At 43.5% G+C, this 23,376-nt stretch overlaps 1 protein-coding gene across 2 annotated transcripts in view; it reads right to left on the minus strand.

Annotated features, from left to right (window-relative positions):
* Window positions 1–12,816: 12,816 nt before the first annotated feature.
* WASF1 (WASP family member 1) overlaps window positions 12,817–23,376 on the minus strand; it is a 38,947-nt gene continuing 28,387 nt past the window's right edge. The window contains exons 4-9 of one of the 2 annotated variants that reach the window (XM_005418422.2): window positions 21,072–21,225; window positions 20,256–20,373; window positions 19,283–19,455; window positions 17,124–17,303; window positions 15,201–15,838; window positions 12,817–13,727 (exon numbers count right to left, since the gene is read on the minus strand). In XM_005418422.2, the coding sequence (XP_005418479.1) occupies window positions 13,570–13,727; window positions 15,201–15,838; window positions 17,124–17,303; window positions 19,283–19,455; window positions 20,256–20,373; window positions 21,072–21,225 (1,421 nt within the window). In that variant the 3' untranslated portion in view covers window positions 12,817–13,569. The remainder of the gene's footprint in view (window positions 13,728–15,200; window positions 15,839–17,123; window positions 17,304–19,282; window positions 19,456–20,255; window positions 20,374–21,071; window positions 21,226–23,376) is intronic. The other variant, XM_031066681.1, reaches the window with a different exon arrangement.

Raw genomic sequence — 23,376 nt, forward strand, 5'->3', positions numbered from 1 at the left:
GTAAAGACTCACCTGGAACAGCACAGAGAGAATGATCCTGTCTCCAGAGAGAGTGATAGGTTGGATAAACTTGTGTGGTCTCTACCTGAGCTATTCTAGTTTGTCATTGTTACAGCCACGTGTACTTCTTTAATTTGCAGTTTGAGTAGCAGTAGTCAGGTGCTACAAATGCCACAGTTCTCTGCCTTCTCTTTCATCCAGACTTTGTGATTACTCTCCAATTCACACAATGTCAAGACAGCAGAATGGAGCCCATATAAAGCAGAATTTATTATAAATAAACATAATAATAAACATTTGGCTTTCCCCCCAAAATGTTTCCTGCACAGTGTCAGCATCTTATTAATCAAGCATTGAATTAAGCAACTCTGAGGTTGCCTGTGTATATACACATTTTTTTAAATCAGCTTTTCTTTCGTTGGACTTTTGTGCAAGCCCATTGCCAGGAGAGAGTGCTACAAATCATCCCTCACCACAGGAGGTGCTTGGGTACACTTCCTGTAATTACTGCTCCCAGCTGATTAAAGAGAAATGACTGGAGTCTGAGGACATCTGTACCTGCAGGTACCAGTCAAAGCATTCTATTTCATTGAGATATCATGCAAAAATACTATGGAGTAAATCATCTTTCCACTTAGCTAAAACTGAGTTTGGAAACTGATGGCAAAAAAAAAAAAAACAGTCTAGGGAAAATGTCTCAGGTAAAGTGTTTTCTATGGAAATGTTCTTTATTCCAGGCTACCTACAAACAATGTGAGGGAAGGGTTACTGAACCACTGCAAGCTCCTAATACCAGACTGCCAGCCCCAGACCTGAGCCCTTCTCATTTTTGCGGTGTGAGCAACTGGTCACCAGGCAGAGTGCAAGGCCCACAGTGAGCAGGGGTTGGTGCTACCCAAATATCAAGGGCAGGGAGAAAATCTCTTTGAGACCTCATGACTGCAGTATGTGCACTGTAGCACTGTGGAGACTGCAAACTAAGTCATAAAGATGTGGGTAGACAAAAGGGGCTAAATTCTAGTCCATGTCTTTAGGACACAGACATTAATTATAATTAATGGTGACTGGCAGAATTAGAGGTGTCTGACAGCAGAACTAAGGTAGGTGTGCATGTGCATTTGTGCCCGGATCAGTGTCTGCAGCCTCAGAGGACAGACCTTTGGCTTTGACAGAAAGGTCAGGATTGGAGGGTTCTTAAGGCATCACCCAGTTTCTGTCCTGCTCAGGCTGCTCAGGGAACCTATGGAATGCAGCAGAAAATAATGCCATCCCTCTGACAAACTCTGAGAAAGCTGGAGTAAAGCAAAGTGTCTTCTTGAAAGTCACTCCTCATAATTGCCAAACAACTCCACCACCTTCTACAGCCAGTAAATGAAAGCAAATAAGGGAATCAATAAGTAATAATATAGCAGATAAGCTGACGAGTGAGAAGCTGCGTGTGTTCATATGGAACAGATGACATCAGACAAAATCAATGTCTGCCTTTGTCGAAGTTATAGGCTTGGTGGCAGCAGTGGACATTTATCCACATTACAGTAACTTTCTACAAAGAGCCATGTACAAAACCTGGGGGAAGTAATCTGTTCGGGCAATCATGCTGCCGAGTTTGAATTAGACAAACATGGTTAGATTAAAAAAAAAAAAAAAAGACAAGAATTCAGTCTCCTGGGCTCACCCAGGACAGAATAAGGATCAGACCCCAGACACTGCCCAACATCCATAAAGCTGTATGGTGCATGGATACCCTGTGCAAAAACCTACTCATTCACTACCCTAAGTAATTATTGCCTAAAGACCTATATATGGCTTTAAAAATCTGTGTTACAGAGCAAGTTCACTACCTATTGGTCTTTCATTTTTGGCAGTGCACACCTGTAACACTCTGTCTCTATTCTCTCCCCTGAGCACAGCCAGGGTGCTGGTAACCACCTTTAAAATGGTCATAGCAAAACACATGGGAGACATGTGGGATCCACTGCCAAATAAAATGTTACCTGTCTTGATATCCTCTCAGAGCATTTGCTTTTGTGTGACCATCAGGTTAATGCAGACATTTAGCACAGCCATGTGACTGGAATAAGAGTTGATACCATATTATAATTGGTTCTTCGTGTCAATTTTGCCCTGAGGAGAAGGGGAGACATTACAGCATTTTCTTTATGCACTACTAAAAAATCTTCCTGTTAGGAAGGTATGTGACACAGCAATAGGCGCGGTTGTCAGCAGCAGGAAGACTCTAATCTTCAGATAACTAGCCAAAAGAAAACTAATAGTTTAGCTAACATCATTGGTGTCATCTATTGCAGCCTGTAAAAGGAAAATCTGCTCTTGAACAAGCTGCCAAAATCACAGGCACTGATACCTCAGTATCCAGTCACTAATAAAGGTGCAGCCCCATTGTTTGCACAAAAATCTTTGTGAGAGGGGGATCAGTCACTTAATTTAAAGTGACTCAGGGGCTGTTTGCCTTGCCAACCACATTTATTTCTGAGCAGTCCGGCCCCTTGGTTGAAGCTGTGCTGGCTCATGCTGCAGTTCATCCCTGTTCCACTTGTCCAGGGTCACTCAGAGGAGCAGGACAGGCACAAACCACCCCACTTTATACAGATTCACTGATTTCTTTTAGTGAAATGCTTGTTCTGCTGGCTCCACACAGAGAAGCAACTCTGCGAGCCATTCTCCATGGACAAGCAGCTTTCCTTGGATGGAGGTTGGGCCTCGCGCTGTGAACATGAGATACAGAGGTTTTAGTATCATCCCTGCCTTCCTCCTCTTCTTCCCAGGTGTGGAAAGAGTCCTTCTGTGCAGGTTGCTCCCCCCTGGACCTGGGGGTCCATTGGGAGGGGAATGTTCCTGCATTGGGCTGCCTGCTGTGAAGGAAGGTGTCACAGGAACTTTCTGCAAACAAGAGGATATATTGTGGAACCAGCTGTGTCCCCCTGGCAGAAATGACACACACACTTCCAAGTGATCACCTGGGCTCTGAAGGACTGTATTCTTTTGGGAAACAGAACTCAGGGTTTATCCAAAGTCATCTGGGTGCTTTTTCTTTTTAAGAGAGCTCTCAAACTCCCTTGGATCTGAATCAATCTGTGGTCTGCAGGAGCCCAAACATGGCACATAGAGAGCAAGGAGGTGCTTTGGTCTTTAGGAGAACTTTGTGCAGCTGATAGGACATGGGCTGGTTGACAAAATCACCCAGAGCAGCAACAGCTCTGCATCAGGGAGGAGCAGACAGGCATTGCTGCCTGCTCTAAAGGGAGGGGTTGCAAAGCTCTTGAAGAACCAGCCCAGATACATGTTTTACTGTTTTCCTGTGGTTTATGGCCTTCCTATTGGTTGAGGAGATGAGGATTGTGGGGCTGCCACCCCTGCCTCCACCCTCTGTGGGGCACAGAGGGGTGGGTGTGGGTCTGGCTGATGTGCTGAGCCCAGTGCAGGTCTCTCCTCTGGGCAGACCCCTGGGCTCCATGGCCCTCATGGTCCGGAGCTGCTCCCAGAGAGGCAGCAGTGCCATCCCTCCTCCCGAGCTGCCCAGAGGAGGAGGGTTTCTCAGTCACTCTGGGGGCTCTCGCAGGGCTTCTGCAGGACTTTTTCCCTGGTGAGCAGGAGGCTGGGGGGACTCCCAAGGGGATCCCCGTGCCCTTGAGGAGGCAGAGGCCCCGGTCATGCCGCAAGCTTCCTGTGAGTGACATGGGTGACCTGGAGTGCTTCCCTTTGATGCCCGTTCTCCCTAGGACTGGGGTGAGCAGCAACCTGGGACACTGGGATGTTGCTCTGGGTGCTGCAGGTGGTTTGCTGCCTTTTTGCTGCCTCTTTTAACTCCTTCCCTCTCTTAGAATAAGGAAATAAAGAAGGAAGTTGGGGGGTGGGGAGCGGGGAGGGGGTGGAAGCAAAAAGAGAGAAAAGAGGAGAGCTACAAAAGCAACTGTGGAATCCCAGGGCACCGGGAATATTTCTCTGTCTGCTCTGGGGTGCCCTGACCCCCAGGGGAGCACAGACTTTGACCCTCATTCATGGAGAAAGTTTCCTAGACTTCAAGATAGACTAGAATCCACAAAAGTGTGAAATAGATTGTAGAGAGTAGTGTAGGTGTATCACTTGGTGAGAAAATTCGGTTTTGGGCTATGTTGTGGATGGAAGCAAGATGGAGGGCATAGGGTGTAGTCCTGGGTTTCCTCTTTATGCTTCTTCTTCCTTCTTCTTCATGGGTTTGGTTGGCATTTTGTAATTGGGCAGAAAAGTTCACATTGCGAGCTCTTTGGGATCAGTTATTGGTTTAAAAGGGAAAATAATCTAAGTGTCAGCTGTTAATTGGTTAGTTTAGTCTTAAAAGGCCTTGTAACAAGAGATTGTTGGCCACTTTGTGCATTCTAATGAAAGGCTGCCGAACTTACAATGATGAGACTGTTTTACTGATAAGAAATAATAAACACCTGAGTCCTAACATGAAGGCACTGTCTCAAGCGCCTTCAATGCAGACACAGAAAATCCAACAACCGGGACCCCCACGAGCAACAAGCAGCAAGTGGAAAGTATGGCACACTTGGAAAATATGCCAAAAGGATTAGAACGTGCTGATTTTCCCTCGAGCAAGGCACCGTGGCTGAGCAAGGCGCTGTTCTCCCCCCGGCCGGGCTCGGCGCTGCGGTGAAATGCTGCCACCTCCCGATGCGCATCCCCGCCGTCCGCTGCTCCCGGCAGGAACCCGGGGGAATCCGGGGGCTTTTTGCGTGCGAGTGAAACGCCGACATCCAGGCGGTTCTCGGCACGGCCTGAAGGGGTTTGTGGGTTTGTGGTTATCCCCGGGGCAGGCAGCTCGGTGATAAAGCAAAACCGCGCACATGGTCTCCGGGCACCAACAGCGCAAAACCGAGACGTCAGCTGCATCCTAATTTGTGGTGGTTCATCAAATATTATCTGATCGTGGGTGTTAGTGAAACAGCAGAGGAAGAAGCAGCCTTTCCACAGCAAACAGCCAAAAGGAAAAAAATACTTCACTTTAAATAGTATTTCTTTCATTATAATTACCATTTAATTATTATTCTTATAATAAGATAAATGAGAGGGTAAATGTGGTGATGAATAGCTCTTACTGGTCAGCATAAAGGGGCATGTATCTTTCTCCTAAAGACATGACCTACAAAGGGAGAACGGAAAGTTCAACACTCCAAAGGGTGGCCATGCTGCACCGGCAGAACAAAGTCTACTGGTGCATCCAGCTGCCCAAAACACAGAGGCTGAAACACACCCATGGATGTTATGGCAGGAATGGGGACCACTTCTGAAGACACTGTCCCTTCAGTGGGGTTCTGCTTTGCAGAACACAGAGGGGTACAGAGTCAGGATGTTTTGTCTGCTGGGGCACTTGGGAACAGCCAAGGATGCACTTTTGCATTCAGAAAGGAACTCTTTACTGAAGTGGGATAATGTAGACTCAAGAACAATGGTAATGTGGACTTAGGACAAAGGCTAAAAGGCTTTAAAGGCTTTAAAGTGAAAGAGGGTAGACTAGATATAAGGAAGCAATTCTCCGCTGTGGGGCTGGCGAGACACTTGAACAGATTGCCCAAAGGATTGCTCCACTGTGGGTTCTCCATCCCTGGCAGTGTTCAAAGTCAGGTTGGATGGGACCTTGAGCAGTCTGGTCTAGTGGAAGGTGTCCCTGTCCATGACAGAGGGATTGGATGATCTCTAAGTTTCCTTCCAACCCTGACCATTCTTGTTCTATTATTCTATGAAGGAGAACTACTGCCCCATGTTTATATTTATATTACTACTGGGGGAGCTGTCATGGCTGGTACTGACCAAGTGGACAGGATGCTTTCCTGGAGGCTCCCAAAGGGATTCTGGTGGTGCCAACCCTTTATCCCAGAGCCTGGATTTGGCCCTGCACCGTGTCATGATGAGGAAAGAGCTCACAAGGGCTGCAAGTGCCATCCAATCTTGTTGGATTCAACAGCTGCTACTCACCCCTGCTCCTCTGCACTGACACCCCCAGGGGTGCAGGCATGCCTGCCTGACACAGAGTGCTGTCTTTTGGGCTGGCAATTACAGTGCTGTCCCTCTTTCTCCCTTTCATCTGTTAAATAAAGTGCTGGCAGCTGCAAGAGCCCAGCTGGCACGTGTGCTGGAGCGGCTGCAGACAAATGCACCCAGACACTGTGGAGCACCCAGCCGTGCTTCTGAGCCTGCTCTGACACAGGGGGATGTTTTCTGATGCAAACCCCAGCACTTGCTTTTCACTTGAGAGGGCATAGCTATGTATTTTAAGAATAAACACAGTATGCAATCAGCATGCTGCCCTGGGCACAATGGGAGTGAAGAAGCTTCCCAGGCAGGGAGGCAGCGGGAGCAGGGTCTTGCTCCCCATCTCTCCGTTGCAGAGAGAACACGGTCTGAAATTTTGCTCCAGCAATGCTAAGAATAATATATGAGATCAAAAGGCTAGTTTCATCCCTGGGGATTGCAAGTCTGCTGAAGGTTTGCTGTAGGAAATAAGAGAAAAGATGTTTTGGAAAAGAAGGAGTGTCTGAGAAGCAGTGGTGATGCTCTGCCCTATTTTTGGATAGCTTTCTGTCAAAAGCAGCAGTTTGCTAACCAGCTTCTGATGCCTTCAAGCATAGTGCTAGTTAAAACTGAAGGTTTGCAAGGGCCTGGTGGTTGCACTGAATTGGAAGAAATGTTTTCAGGTGCATTTTGAGCACAAATGAATTGATACATCCCCTTATCTCCACCTGATGAACAGGGCTGAAGGACAAAGGGCACAGACCACCTCCAGCCCTGCTGTTGCCCCAGTAGAACCAGCCCTAAGCACAGGTTAGGCTGGCAATCTTGGGAAAGTGAAATGGGCGCTGGAGAGCAGCACAGAAGTGGCTGCAGCCGAGGATGGATGCAAGCACAGCTCTCTGCTGGCTCCTTCCCACTGCTGTCCTGGTCTGTGCAGAGCTCTGCTTCCTTTCATGTAATCAACAAATTAGGTTCTGTAATTTGCCTTACAAACAAGACTCTCATATACTCGCTGCCTTTGTTTTTTTAAGGTTTAGCAAGCAAACAGTGGGAGACCAAAGAATTAAAGCCATAAAGTAATCTGCATATAATCAGTAATTACCATGAATCAAACCCTCCTTCAGTTCAGCTGGTTATTATTTCCCTGATAATGTAATTCCCTACATTGACAAAACTAGGAAATACTCATTTTCACCAGAACAGCAAATAATTTCCTGCTGTGCCTATAATACTGCAGTTTAGAGACTACATAAATCCAGCTAATGAAATTTATGGGGAATATGAGGACTACTTACAACAGACTAAAAACCTGAAGAAGTAATTGCTCCCATGTGTGTTGGGAGGGGTGATGTTTTGCCAGCAGGCCTCTGCTAAACACTTCTTACAGGTGTCGCTGGCTGGCCAACAGTGGGAGCTGGTGTGGCTGGCCGTCTGAATGAGGGGTGGTGGTCACGTGGGGCTGCAGCCATGAGAGCCCCTTCACCCTGCCCTTGTGGGATCTTCTCAGGTCTTGTGGCAGAGGCCACTGCTGGGGCAGAGCTTCAGCACACATCTTCCCAAAAATGCCTCCTGGTTTCAAGGCGTGTGGAGTCAGCGCTGTGGGGACACTGTGGGGATAGGGCTGGCTGTACCCCCCTTTGCAGGTTCTTCAGGAGAACCTCACATCCTGGGATTTCCCTTCACCCTGCCCTTGTGGGATCTTCTCAGGTCTTGTGGCAGAGGCCACTGCTGGGGCAGAGCTTCAGCACACATCTTCCCAAAAATGCCTCCTGGTTTCAAGGCGTGTGGAGTCAGCGCTGTGGGGACACTGTGGGGATAGGGCTGGCTGTACCCCCCTTTGCAGGTTCTTCAGGAGAACCTCACATCCTGGGATTTTGCAAGCTGCAGAGATGTGGCAAGTCAGTGGAAATTTTCAAAACCCAAGGAGGCATCAAAGCCTGGCCTTAACATTTCTGGGATTTAGGGTGGTAACTTTTCCATGTGACCTTAGAGGTCTCCATCAGAGGGATCTACAGAGTGAGTGGCAGGAGCTTTCTGGGAAGCCCAGATAGATTTGGCTGCTCCCAGAGCTGGGCTCTCTTTGCTGTGGGAACAGGGACTGAGTTGCTCTTTCTGCCTCTGGTTCATCCAAAGATAATCATTGGCACTGAAACTTCCCTGGCAGGTGCTGGGGTGCACAACCATCATGCAGAGAACAAAGTATACAGGAGCAAAGGAGTTATCCTCATGTTTTCTCCTAATTAACCACAGCTGAATTACTGCCAGGATTCCCACTGACCAGCAAAGGATGCTGGCTTGTGGGGAACAGCTGTCCTGTCTGGGAGCATTGCTAACTTCTTTGTGCTTTTAAACCCAGAAGATGCATCCTTATCTGGGCTGCAATGTGAGGGACAGCCTCTTGCCCAGGCTGCTTGATGGTCTCCTACATCCCTGCATGGGGCTGTGTGTCCTGCTGGTGGTGCTTACAAGCTGGTTTCGGCTTTGCCAAAATACAACTGGGAAAAATCCAGCCTCCAGCATTTGCTTGGCATGAAGGGGAATTTCTAAACTACACCAGCATGCCAAAGACCCAGGCTGTGAGCTGCTTTCTCACAAGGTTAGAAGTCTCAGGCAGTTTCTGGAGTTATTTCTGGCTGATACTGAAGTGCAAGATCAAGCTGTGATAATATGACACTGAGCATGGGTCTTGCTCCACAGGAAGCACTGGGGTGGGTTGAGAAGGAGACCTGCTCTGAGATTTTAAAATTGTGGTGAAGGAAATGCCTTGCAGAGGAGTAGAAGTGGGTAAAACACAGTGGAAAATCTCACGAAAGGGAGGTATTTTTTCAGCTTTTCTTGGAATGATACTGCAGTGAAACTGTGTGAAAATGTCACAAGTTTTGCAGTAAAGAACACTCTGACATCGAAGGCCTTAAAATGGGGGAAGTGGGAAATGAAAACGACCTGTCTGTAGGGGGCACTCAGCTGTCTCGTGTCTGAAAGTGAAGTTGCTGAACCATCACATAAAGAAACGTAAGAAGGGGAATACTCAGTCCCATTTGGTGAGAGATGCTTGATGACTTCTCTGATCTGTACCCAGACACTTCCAGTCGTCAAAAGGAAGGTAGCTGGAGCAATTGCTCAGAGCCTGCAAATATGGTAAAAACAAGAATTTAGACGAAATGGGATGGATGCAATTTTCTTTAGAGGCTGTTACTGATGCTGCTGTCAAGGGTTGCTGGCAGCTGAGGAACATGAGCGATGAGTAATGCGGCAGCACCCATTCTCCAGGAGCAGGAATCAGCAGGGGGGAAAAGCCTCGCCGTGTCTGCCCTGTTCCCCAGCACCCATTTCCTGAGGTTTGTCCGTGTGTCCCCTTCCAGCAGCAGCAGATGAGGTCCCCATGCCCTGCCTGCTCCTCGGATGCGCTGCCAGGCATTCACTGAGCCCTGCGAGCTGCCGGCCAAGCCCCCGGCTCACGGGAGCGCTCTCCGCGCGCCTGCTGCCCAAAAGCAATCCCCGCGCCGCCAGGAACCGGCGCCTTTTTCAACGCTTAAAGCCGACCCAGCTCATTAGGGCTGGACGAGGGAGGGGAGAGCAGTCCCAAGCAGCTCAGAGGACCGGCGGAGGGAACTCACCTCTACTGAGGGCTGGTGTGTACTCAAGAAGCAGTGTGGGAATCAGGGAGCGTGTGAAAGGCTCCTGTGGGCAGACTCCCAGCCCGGAGAAGCGTTCAGGTGTGAAAAGTGGTCAGGAGGGGAAAGGAGAGGGGAGAATTGGCACAGGCTCCAAAAAGGGGGGTCACTGTCGTTGCTGCCCCTGGTCTCTGGTTGTGATTCCTCTCCTGGTGTTTGATGCCCGCATTTGCAAAAGAGAATCGGGGAGAGTAGAACTCATTCTGGCCTGCAGCTGAGGAGACAAAGCGGACACTTGATGGAGCTCGAGTCGAATTTCTGTCACATCTTGCTGATGCAGCCCTGGGCAGCAGAGCCTGTGCTGAGGCTTTGCCTCTGTGTCTCCTCTTGGAACTGCCGCGGTTTGTGGCAGCGCCGGGTTTGGGGCTCTGGCTGCTGCCGTAACCCGCCCTGCTGTGGGAACGCTGCTGTGAGCTGCACCCGCCTGCAAACAGAGCCTTCTGCACCATGTCCTGAACCCCTCTCGTGGGGACCCATGGGCTGGGGACACTGAGGTACAGCAGATTCTGTTCCCATCTGCATCCTGCAGGCAGACAAAGGCTCACAGCCCCAGGTAAATCCCGTGGGATGCACTTCAGGCCTGGCAGCTGCATCCAAGCCAGGATAGCTCCATCGTTCTGAAGTCTGTTGCAAAGCCTTGGGGACTGCAGGTACCTGTTGGCACACGGGTCCCAGACAGGCAATGGTGTGTCAGTGTCCACCTAAATCCTGAGGAGTGCACTCCTGTGTACCATGCACAAAACAACAATTTTATCAACTAAAGGTCTTTTAATATGCCTTCTGCTTTCAAAATCCCAATTTACTGGGAGATAACATCATTCCTTAATAATATCTAGTATTTAATGGTTACTGTTCATATCACACTGCTATAAAAAAAACCAAAACCCAGAATTATGTATCTTTTTAATTTTTGCTTCTTCAGTCCTTGTTCTCTTCCATTTACTGATTTGTTTTTGGTTTGTCCATGATAGCTGCATCATTACTGTTTTATCTTTTGATAAACCTCCTGAGTGACCAATTCTGCACCTCCCTAGTTGTCTGCCACCAAGCAGATTTTGTTTCTTCTATGCACTTTATATTGTTCTTCCTCCCCATTCTCAGTAGGAGAGGTAAATAATTTTTAACTGTCCCAGATTACAGTTTGAGAAAAGGGTGATGACAAAGGCTTCTCTTCACTTATATGGAACATTAGTGGCACATTATTTTTGTGTCGGACTTCAAGCCTTGGTTTTAACCAGCTGCTGCAAATGTACAGAGGTAAACAACAGACTCTGTAAACAGTTCAATACAGAAGTCTTGATTTAGTACCTTACAAGACAAAGCAATCAATAATCTATTACACATCTAATCACAGGCATGAAGAGCCCAGCAGCCCTCTGCACAGCGTTCCACCAAACGAGAAAGGCGGCTGGAGACCACAGTAAGAGGAACACAAATCACCAAGACTGCAAATGCACGGCTCGGGAGCTGATCTACAAACACAAATATTCAAATTCAACAATCACCTCTTGCTACTAGTGAATCATGCTATTGCTATCTGGAGACCAGTTGCTATGGCAGATAGCTGTAGCAGTGGCAGAAGGCCAAGAATCCTGCCTTTGAAATGTTAACTGAATTTAACTCTTGACTTTTCACAGGCAAGGTTCATTACTTTGTGTGACTGTGTCATATTAAATGAGTGCTTTGTCTGCCCAGGGTACCAGCTTGGAAGGGATATTATTAATCAGCAGGACAGCAAAACAGGTCAATAACAACTATTTGTCAATAAAGATTTTTTTTAATACCTTCAAGTCTGCTATGTGATAGCTGCAGCTACACATGGGCTTTTTTTTTGCTTTAATTTCTTCCCTTTTTCTTCACTTTATGTAAGTTTTATCCAGTCCACAGTTCCTGGACACACTCAGAACACACCCACCAATGCAGGCATGATGGTGAGATGCTCTAATTCGAACAGTTAGAGCCTGGGTTCAGAAATGCTGCTGCTCCATTTAAGTGACAATGTAGGCTGCTTCTGTGATACCCATCAGAAAAATCAGGAGTTTATAGAGAGTTGTGCAAGGAATAGGTATAAACATCAGTTGAAATGTAATTTTGTGAAGGGCAGTACTAACTTACATCTGAAATTCAGGGACATGCTCTTCCTTCAGCTGCCTGGAGTGCAGATCTTGGTCCCTGGTTAAAGGGGAGCTGTGGTTGCATACAATGCACTTTGTTTTATGATCTCAAATCTTTACAGCTGCATCAATAAGATCCCACATTGAGTTCCTGGACAAGTTAGTTAGGTTTGGTGAGTTAGGATTACTGAGATCCAAGGAAACACCATCAAATATGCAGCAGTGCCTCTGACATCCTTTCTTTACCATTACAATGAGGGGTTAAGAAGGACACACACTTGGGAAGTCAATGGAGAACAACAGAACAAACCAGATGATGTTACTGTGAAGAAACTATCAGAGAGAGCAGGGCACACAGATCTGCAGCCATAGTTACAAAGATGCAGATTCACAAATTGTGACAATATTTTTTCTTCCACAAAACCAAAAAAGGCAGTTGAAAGTCTTGAGTATAGCAGGCCACATGCAAAACCACAGTGGAGAGGCTGAGATGGTGACAGTGAAGCTGGAAGGGTTGCTGTACACTGCTCCTACCCCAGTGTATCCCAGTGGGAGTTTTGCCCAATTCCAAGAGAAGGCTAACAACCACATGCCCCTGCAAGCTGGTTTGTAACACACAGAACATTTAATGTTCCACCTTCAGAAATCTCAATCTGACTTTCAAGACTTATTTTCCTCTGTTTCAAGATTCCATCTTCCAGGAACGAGATCACAGGATAAGAGAGCTCTTGCATCCTCTCACGCTTCCCTTCTCAACAGGCTTTTGACTATGTGCTCAGACTTGAAGGAGTTATTCCAGGGAAGAGAAACACAAAAGATGTGCAAAACATGCACTGCACTGCTAGACAGCACTTAAAAATCATCTTTCATCAATCATGATTTTAACTGCTGCATCTCATCAAGATACACTGATGGTAAAGTACTTTAACTTTGTATACCACAGATTAAATACCTGAAAACCAAGGATCTCTCAGGTATACCAGTGAAAAGCAGGCTTCATTGAAAAAGCAACACCCAGGAACATTTAAAATGAACCATTTATTAAATCAAACTGTTATTTTAACAGTTACATAAGTTACACAGCATTTTTAAGTCAAAAGATTTCACAAGGAAAAAAAAAACTTTAAACTTTTATTATGCAGGCAAAAATAGTACCACACAATATGTACCTGGGAGGGAAGAAGGGAAGGGGAATCTCTAAACATTCAAATAAGGCCATAATTATTTAAAAACAACAATAAAACAATAATAAACCCCCCCAAAGATCCATTTGCTTTTCAGTGTGTTCAGTGCTGCTAACTATATGTACTTTTAGTATACAGGTGTGATCGAGGCAGTGATACTTTGATAGCTAGGTTTAATGTTTTAAAACACTATCAGAAGTGGAATAAGGCTCATTAGTACATACAGCTGCCCTTGGAATGTCAATCTCAGTTGCCTTCATCAACTTAAAATTCACAAAGTGCACAGTTAAGATATGCCAAAAAATTGAAACTGCTACTCTACCAACAGCTGCCCATGCTTAATACTTAGTGGTCTATTAGAACAAAGTATGTTCTTTCAAAACAGATGTGTAAGAAAAGCCACTGTAAAACATTTAGTTTTGAAGATGCACTAGGAGCTCTTTGTAAACTGAAAAGTAGAAAAACATGGATTAATTATGTTAAGAAAAGAATACAAAAAACACTAGAAATGACCATCAAACTTCCAAAGAACAAGCACCACAATGGACATTAGCATTCGATTTTGCAGTGTACAGCAATGTAATAATTTTACTCTAGCCAATCTACTTCATCAAACTCTGAATCATCTTCTGAATCACTGTATTCCACAGCGATGCGACGCGAGAGGATGGTGGCGACGTCGTTCTCAATGCGCTCGTGCTTCGCTTCTTGTTCCCGCTGCTCCTCCACTTTGCGGAGCTGAATGCCTGGGAACATCAGAGCACAAACATGTCACCCTCCTCCTTCAGCACTGCAAATGGATTTAGGTCATGATTCACAGAATGCTTTGCAATCAAAAATGAATACACAGGATCCTGTCCTTCTCAGGTAGAATTTTTTTGTCAAGCTTTTAAAGAGAAAATTGTCAGAATTGCAGCAGCAGACAAGATCTTGAGTCCGTCTACTATAATATCCTGGTTCTGATTTTCCATTAAAATACATTTTTAGCACCACTCTAAGTGATTAAGCCATTTTGCTATTTGCATTTTTTAGACTGTCCATTCATAATTTTAATGACATTTTATAGCTATTTGAGTATCCTAACAAGACAGGGCCTCTTGTAACTCTGTTTTTTATCATGTAATGATTTGGTTTGGGATAAAGTATTACTTGGATATCAAAGCTGTGGTAACTCAAGCCTTTGTTTTTTGGGTATGACTTGGTCAAAAGTGTTTTCAGCAATCACCTAGATTATACCAGCAGGCTCTATTTTCTCATTTTTGCTGACATTCTTTATGCATGTTCATGCACCCCTGTTGTACTCAGCTGTTGTCAACATTTCTTTAGACTTCAATGATGTTATCAATTCATGTGCATATAGACATGCAAAAATATTTTGAATTAGTGCTATGGCCTATCTGCTGATATTACAGTACCATACAGATTCTGTGCTGTGCTGCAGTGCAGGGGAAGAGAAGAATGTAGGACTCGAAACACTGGAGAGATCTTAACTACTGAAAGATACCCCACCATCACACAGCAGCACACACCAATGTGTGTTCTGATGCCAGCGGGGATTTTCCTGGCCATGGGCACCATAAGCTGAAAGGTACAGCTGGCACACACAGCTCCTTGTGAGATCATCAGGAAAACACTGCCCTGCAGCTCTGCCCTTCCCTTGCACTCTGCCATGGGCACCTTGCAATGCAAAGGCTGCTCCACTACTGCACTGAGATCAGGGTCCAGATCAGATACTTAACAGCTTGAAGTCTTCAGCAATGATTTCTGAACACCACTTATATCTTGTAATACAGTGAGAGATGATCAAAATTCCAATGCCAATTGATCCACTTCCGTTTTATCTAACAGTCTGTGAAAACCAATGTTTTTGTCTTCTAGACAATCTCTAGATCAGATTTGATGATCAGAAATAGCTACATTTGCAGGTAAAAAGAAATGGAAAGATAATCTCCACAGATCATCTACAAACACACGTACTTTTTTCTGTAATCTAACTTCCACAGAGAACCAGGTTTGCCATCCAAACTAAACATCTGATAAGTGAAATTACAAATTGAAAAAACTGTCTACTTGGCAATGCATACACTGTAGGGGATAGAAAACAGAAACAGACTTAAGATGCATTCCTCTAACTTCTCACACACGTGAAATATTCCATCTCTCAAAGGTCATGTGTATTTCTGAGCTTGTTCTGTTTGCTGCGTAATAGCCAACGTTACCTTTCCGTATTGCTTCCAGCAGAACGCTCCTAGCATCACTGATCACAGGCAGAGTTGAAGGATGGCGTTTGGGCTCGGGAGCAGGAATCACTTGGGATGGTGGAGACGGAGGCATTATGGGTGCATGAGGGCCAGGGACAATGGTTGTGGGAGGAGGGTGCAGGGCAGGAGGAGGGTGAGAGAGGTTTGCAACTGTGACAGGGGAGGAGGGTCGGATGCCAGGAGGAGGCAGGGGAGGAGGTGGGGGTGGTGGAGGAAGTCCCTGTACTTCAGCTTGTGGAGGAACTGGGTGAACAGGCAGAGCTTCACACACCTGGGCGGCTCTGGTGACAGGGGGAGAGGGCTGTGCTAGGGGAGGAGCAACTGGAGGTGGAGCTGGATGAAGAACTCCAGGAGCTATCTGGAGAGGAGCTGGCGGAGGTGGCACAGCTGGGGCCTGCAGAGCAGCTGTGGGAGGGGGTGGTGGGGGTGGGACTGGGGGTGGAGGGGTGGAAGTCATTGCAGCTCTCAATGATGAAGTCGACAAAGCAGATGGAAGCGGTGGTGGTGGTGGAGGAGGAGGAGTGGGGCTCACAAACACCGGTGTTCTGCCTGTTGCTGGTGACTGAGGACGATTTTCTACCAAGCCAGGAGTAGAACTGCAACATCCAATAACAGAACAAAGTTATTAGAGCTAGAGAGTGGAAAAAATAGTAATAGATTAACTTCTGCAACTTTAGAACATTGAAACCTGGGCATTAAAGAGCATTATGTACTATGATGACTTCAGGATGTTTGTCCACACCTCATAAATAAGGATGTCTAATTTTCAGTATGGAGCTTGCAACAGGTTTCCAAAAGACCTCTGTTCAAATTCAGCCATTAACCAAATCTATGTTCTTATACAGTGTACCTGCATGTTTATCAAAAGTTTCCTATACCAGTATAATTCTTCCCTGTTGTCCCTAAGTAAATCCAAATGATTTTTCTCAAGTCAGGGAACTAGCAGTCGATTAACTGTTCTGGTTCACAGAACTTTAAAACCAAAACAAAACAATGCAAACAATGAGAACAAGTTAATTTGAAATATATATTTAAGGTGTGATGAAAACATGAGTGAGACTAATTTCAAAGGTCATCAATACTGCATACAGAGAGTTACAGTTATATGCTAGATACTCATTATAGGACAATAAATAGGTGAACTGAAGAAACAAGAGAGAAAAATAAATTTATTTTCCTGAAAGACCACTAGAGGATTTCTTTAAACTGTTGTGGTAAATTAATCTTAATAGTTATGCATTTTTGTCTATGAGCAGTAAAAATCATCCTTTTCAAGAGATTAACATCTTGCTGCTGTAACAACCCCATCTGAATTAACTATCTCCTATTCTAAGTTGTATGTGCCTGACCATAAAGTAAGACTTTTGGTATAAAAAAATAGGGGAATGACAAAGAAATTTTCACCTCTAGAAAATATTCTATGTATGTATCCACTTCTGAAAAGGTACAAAGAAGTAGGGAAAAAAAGCCACTTTGGGAGAGAGAAGCACTTACAATTTAGCAAATGCAATGAATACATAGTTTTGACAGCTGTCTTACTGTGATATATTCTTCCTTTCATGTACGCTGAAACACATCTCAGTTGTACAAATTTCCAAAACTCCAAAGCTACATCCTGAAATGCCAACATATTTCACAGAAGCATTTTTCACAGACTTCTTTCCCTTGCCATTTAACTCAGAGGGCAACACGGTCGCAGTACTGAGGGCCTTTCTCCACCCTATGGGATTTAGGTGCTAGCCTTCCCACCCAGCTCCCGGCGGCCCTGTTCCTGCAGGCACGCTGGGATCCATGGGCAGCACAGAAATAAGGCTGACAGCTGTTAGCAGGGGGGTGGATAACCAAGCCAGCCCCAGGAGAAGTGGCCTCTGTGGCTGGTACCTGACGCAGGGAGGCACGGGCTTGGCCTCGGCGGCGCCGTGCATGGGGGGCGGTGGCGGCGGCTCGTGGGGCCTGACCAGCACACGCTCCTCGGCTCTGCTCAGCAGCTCTGACATCTGGCTGTAGGGCAGGGCAGAAAGGGAATACGACCCGTCAATGTGGTCCACGTATGCTTGGGATCTGTAAAAAAACAGGGAGAAAAGATCCAATTCACCTTCAGTAAGAGGCAGTATTAGTGCCCTCAGCCACTGTTCTATACTTCAGTCTGATTACAAGTGCAAGTTTCTTCTCTCCATTAGTGTTGCGTATTATACGGTGTGGCTTTTCAATAATTCATCCCACCTTCCCTGTTATTACTTCAAGCAGCTCAAGGGTTTGATTTTGACAGGTATATCATATAGTTTCTACAGCATGTGTGTGACCTTAGTGTTTATTAGACACATTATTTTGAGTTAAATAAACACAGCAACACAATCAGAACTCCTCTTTTACAACATTCACGAAACATCCATCGATGTTAGAATGGTAGAATTTACAACTGAACAATTTAGCTGAACTTCTGTCAGAGGATCTTTATTCCAATATATACAGAGAACTCGTTGCTTTAATAGACACAAGAATCAATCAATATCTACTATTGAGTACTAGCACTAAATAAAGATGATTCAACTTGTTAATGACAACTTTAGACACACCTCAAAGACCTGATCAGTTAGAAAATTTTAATTAACTATTCAATTACAGAACTTTATTTTAAAAAAATTCTATTAAATTCAGAGCAAAAGTGTTTGTAGAACACTTTCCAACAAGTAGAGCAACACTCTACATTTCCACATACTGCCACCACTGTAGTATCTGAGCCTATTAAATTCTTCAGGGTTGAAAATCTTTCCCATTTATTTCAAAGTATGGTGCTGTTCTGTATCTGAACAACATGTTCTGCACATGCAGTGCTCCCAAGCACTCCAGCATTATTAATAATTGCATTACAAGTACTGAGATAATCAAGGTTTAGGTCAGGGTCCTGGATATAAAACAAGCATGTCTAAAGTGGAACCCAACATACAACATAACAAAAGGACAGCAGGAAAGCAGATGTTTCTGCCAATGACTTGACACAGCAGCTTACAGAGATTCTATAAAGCTGTTCCTAGAAAAATGCTAATCACCATAACTTAACTTGTACCCCACTGAGTGAAACGCACTGAGAGCATTTTCCATTCTGAATTGAGCTAAGTTTTTCTACAAGCAGGTTTTTCTACTTTTCAGGCAACAAACACTCTCTCCTAGAGTTGTCATAATTACTCACCATCACTACTGAGCTTGTTTGAAGGCCTTACAAAGCCAAACAAAATACTCTCTTATGGTGTGCTTTTCACCACAGAAAGATAGGGGAAAAAATTAACCAGTTTTTGGGAGGACAATGAATACTTTTTAATAAAAAAAAAAACCAACAAAACAAAACCCCCAAACAAAAAGTTTATCCCCAAATTGCCTAACATTACTTGTCAGCCTTCGTTGCTATTAGATGTTTCTTGGCTGGTAAAATGGACTTGATTTTGCACCAAGACCAGAAGCATAAGCACAGCAGGTGTTTGCCATGTGAAATGCTACTTTTAGCCACCAGCAAATACATGCTGTGAAATGAGAATCAACAGGTTGGATTTTGTAATAGGCTATAACCAGAAATGTCAATCAAATCAGGGATTTGTTCAAGAGTAAAGGGAAGCTCAGCATTCTCATTTGAGTTCCAAGTGGATGTTTGTTCACATCACACACACAATATAGCCTTGGCAGTATCTGCTTAAGAAAAATCAAGAGGCTGGAACAATGGGGATTTTGTGGGTCAGGACTGGAATGCAGAGACACACCTGGGTGCAGGCTTGCAGCAGTGACACTACACCTTCGTCAAGCTGCAGAGGACAGCACACCCTCAAGGATACAATGAGGTTACATGCTACCCTTAAAAACAACAACATAGTAACTACTCCTTTAAGGACACACTAAGAATTTCAAAACTGAGTTTTGATTAAGCTAAATCAGTGATTTCCAGTGCATTTCAAGGGGAGCAGTAGCATCTTGTCACTGACCATTTCTCATGCATGTTCACTAAGAAGTATGAATACACTTCATAAAGGATAGAAAAAACAAAAAGGAACCTTGATTCAAAATGTGAAGCTGGGCCATTAGCAACTTCAATGTGCTTATGTAAGAGGTTAGCATCATCTTCTGCCAGCTCTGGACCTTGGGCTAACTTCTGCCACTCTCTCCGTCTGTCATGAGGTGCCCTTGGTACTTTCTCTGGTTCATGAGGGCGATCGAGATTTTTCTGCTGTAGGAGAGTTGTGCAAACAAAACTGACAACTGAGACAGTGGTTTTTAATTACTTGCATATAAACATCAGCCACAAAATTATGAAAAACAATCTCATTTCAAATGCAAGAAAAATTTGCTTTCAGGCTAAACATAATATGTAAACCAGAAAGACTTGTAAGAGCCAGAAACATCAGACTAGTGGCTAAAAACCTGAACAATATGGAGAAAAATACCTGTTTCAGTAGCTTTTCATTCTAAGTCTGGAATCAAATTATAAATCTGACACTCATATTTACTCTCTCTACTACATATGAAACATACAGAATAATGGTCATATAAAAAAGCAACATTACCATTTGCAAAAGTGCTTGTTTAATTTTAAGAAAGTATAAGCAATGTGTTTTATTCCTACTAATTTCTGTCTAGTTTAAACATATCTATTAGAATGTCATTCAAGCTTTTTCACCTGTAAGATTGTCAAAATTTTGTCTTACAAATAAATGTTCAAGTGAAGTACTTTACTCCTGCTGTATTCCTCCTTCTTTTCTGAGTCATTGCTAGAATACTTACAAGCTTTGGCAAAAGTTGGTTATGTTAAGACAGCATGAAAGCTTTAGTTCCTTCTATATTATTTTACTACTACTGCTATTATTATTATTATTTAATTGTTTAAGTTGGTGGAACTGAATGAATACAAGTAGCTTTAGTTGAATAGATGGCTCTGTCAAGTCTGGATTGTTATTAAAGTACCATATCTGCAAGCAAACCCTTTCTAGGAAAAAACAAAGAGAAGCCACACAAAGTTAACATATGTACCTTCTGCTTCCTCTTTTCTTTTCTTTTGTCCTCTGTGTCCTGCAACATTTTTTCCTTCCACAGATCGAAGAAATATGAAGGATTGGTATAGAACTTCAAACCCTCTTTTCCATCATCCCTGAAATACAGTGACACAAACAGGGCATACTATTTATTTGACAAGACATGAATCCAAACATTAAGAGAAAGCAAGGGCATATTAAGGAATATATAGTATCTCAGACCCTGAAATGTTTTACTGAAGAACACAAAAGAGATGATCATTGACCTCCTGCACCAACACTTTTTACTATCTTTCCTGGCATTCAAGGTCCTAATTTTAGAAAGATAACTTTAACACAAGCTAAAAAAAAAAAAGTGTCATAAATCAGAGAACTTCTACTCCAATAACTGAAATCTTGCTGTTAAAATTTTGAGCAAATTTGTGTGGCTGCTTATGTTCAGCTACTGATTCAAATTGAATCTCTGGGACAGCAAACAATATTTATTTCCATTGAAGACCCTTCTTTCTACACACTTACCTGTTTAATTTCTTCACTTCACATCCAAGTACATTATGTGGTTTAATAAATACAGAATTTAAAAACTACTTTTTCCTACCATGTTACACTGAGTTAAGATTTGAGTAAAATGGAGTAAAGTTTCAATGCTTACAATGTCTTCTGCTGCTCTCATTCCTCCAGCAGCTTCACAGTTTTATAGCCTGGCTCCTTAAATATTCAAGTGTTACTCCATGTGAGCAAGGTGCCTGGATATATCCTTTCTATTACATAAAAGAAGCTAGACGTTGTTTTTGATTAATTTTGTTTCACTAACCTGTAAGGGGTGAGAATGTTAAGCGGAGGAGGCTGTTCACAAATGTCGTAAGTTTCTTGCAAAGGAATTGGCAGAGTTTTGCGGTCAAACAGCTGCTGGTCTTGAATCGTGGAACTCCGGAAAGCTTTTCTCATGGTAATGTCCTGCAGTGACACTGAAAAGGGATATTGCCATTTAAAAAAATTCCACCAGATAAATATTGTTTGGATTAATCTGGAATTGCCTAATGTTGGTTAAAATATAAAGCACTACTGCTTGAATCTCGGGCCTTTTACAGGAAATACAGATTCATCCAGCACTATTGCCGTGGCAAGATATTGTCAGGCTGTGTGACAAACATGGCTGTAATGTTCTAGCACATTTAGCTTCACAGGAAATTTTTCTCACCTAAATAGATATCAGAACTATGTCTCTCCTTAGTTCAACAAATTGCATACTGTAGCTGTAAAATATAATTCAGTAGTTCAGAAGTACCTAATAACATTTACCGACTCTATTTCACAATCCTTTTGCTATTAAAAACTGCTCTCTACTGCTCTCTACCTTGAGGTATCAATTTTACCCTTATGGCATCAGCAAGCCAAACTTTGCATTCCATGCATGTAGGCAGCAGTTCCACGGAGGGCCCACTTAGATGCCAAACCAGCAAATCACTTAAGCTTATGCTACTGAAATCAATGGGCTTTAATGGGAGGTAATTCTGTGTTGCAGCACATGAAAATAGTCAAATGCTTTTTAGTCTGTTTAATCAACATGACCCTTCTCTGTCTAATTCAGAGCCCCCTTGACTTTTAAGCACAGTCGTTAGGAATAATCAATTACCTTTATGTAAGATCCACAGGAAAACAATACTACATGAACACAACACATTAAACAGGGATTTCAACTATTTTTATCCACTCCTGGTAAAGCCTACATATCTCTCTCGATTTCAAAAGAGTCTTTTCTATTTCATTAAAATTTAGATAAAGATTAATGGAAAAGTGACCACAAGTGATAAGCTTTGCACTTTTAATTCTGGAAACAGTATACCTATTTAGTCTCATATTTCTCTCCCTCCCCGCTCTTCAGTTACCACACCTGTGAAGTCCAGGTGTGCCTCAAAGCTACCTTTGCAACCAGCATGAGACTTCCATTAGATAAAGCAGCAGATCTTTTCATTAGCTTGGGCTCTTTTTTTAAAATCACATACAATGCTGAAAACAGTCTTCTGACATAGTAGCAAAGAGTACTTTCAGCACATACATTTTATCTATAAATAATTATGTTTATTTTATAGAAACAGGTTGGTAGTAATGCCCCTTTATGCAAGATGACAGGACAACTCTACCCCTGCCCTGCTATCACTGGGGCCTTTGGCAACAGTTTAAAGAAAAACCTGTTTAAGCTGAAAACTGTTTTTTTCACTCAGGTTCCTGTAACACATACAAGTGTTCACATACATACGTACATACACCAAGCTGGATTTCTACTGTATGATCACAAAGCGGCAGAAGGCAGGATTTTTTCCAGAAGGCTTGCAGTTCCTGGAATGTTCTGTCTTCTTACCTAAGCATATTGGCAACACCCTTTGTGAGGCTAAAGATGGGATTTATTTGATTTTCAGCTTCGCTTTTGAAGTTTATTACGCTTGGCAAGGTTGTGTACTCCTGGAGAAGTTTCTTCCTTTTTACCCTTAGGATCTAATTCATCACAGTGTCTTTTATTCTTTTTAATAGCTTTAATTAGCTGCTCAGAAGCCTTTTTAAGTGTGTGAAAGAAGTATTATAATGTCTGAATGTCAGCTAGGAGTCTCAGTTTCTGTAGGTATTTCTGCAGTCATAACTAACCCTATATATTTTGTACCTGTCATGAAGTACAGGTTGTTATCAGCTGGCAAAAGTTCAGTTAGAATAACTGAGGTTTAAAAATTTAAGTCTAAAATTTAAGTCTTAGATCTTTTTATGCCTTTCCTTTGGGTTGTTGATTATACAAATAACACCAAATGTACTTGCTCAGAGTTGCTTGGCAATCCTGCAAGATTTCTAACTGTCTGTCATATATTGGAGACATTTCCAACAAAAGTAAAACCTAGTATACTTCTCTTTGAACCTGTGTACATTCTGAAGACAATGAACTTAATCAATTTATTCTAATAAATAAATACAATACTTTGGTTTAATATTAAAACGCTCACAAAGTATTTGACACCATATTATTGACACTGTTCTACAAACTCCTTATTAGCATTACATCTCTTCAATGAGCAAGCACAGACAATCTAATTCATAATTTCCCTTTTCTTGCTTAAATCTCTACATTTTGT

This window comes from Geospiza fortis, unplaced genomic scaffold, assembly GCF_000277835.1.
Source record: "Geospiza fortis unplaced genomic scaffold, GeoFor_1.0 scaffold98, whole genome shotgun sequence".
Classification (NCBI taxonomy): Eukaryota; Metazoa; Chordata; class Aves; order Passeriformes; family Thraupidae; genus Geospiza; species Geospiza fortis.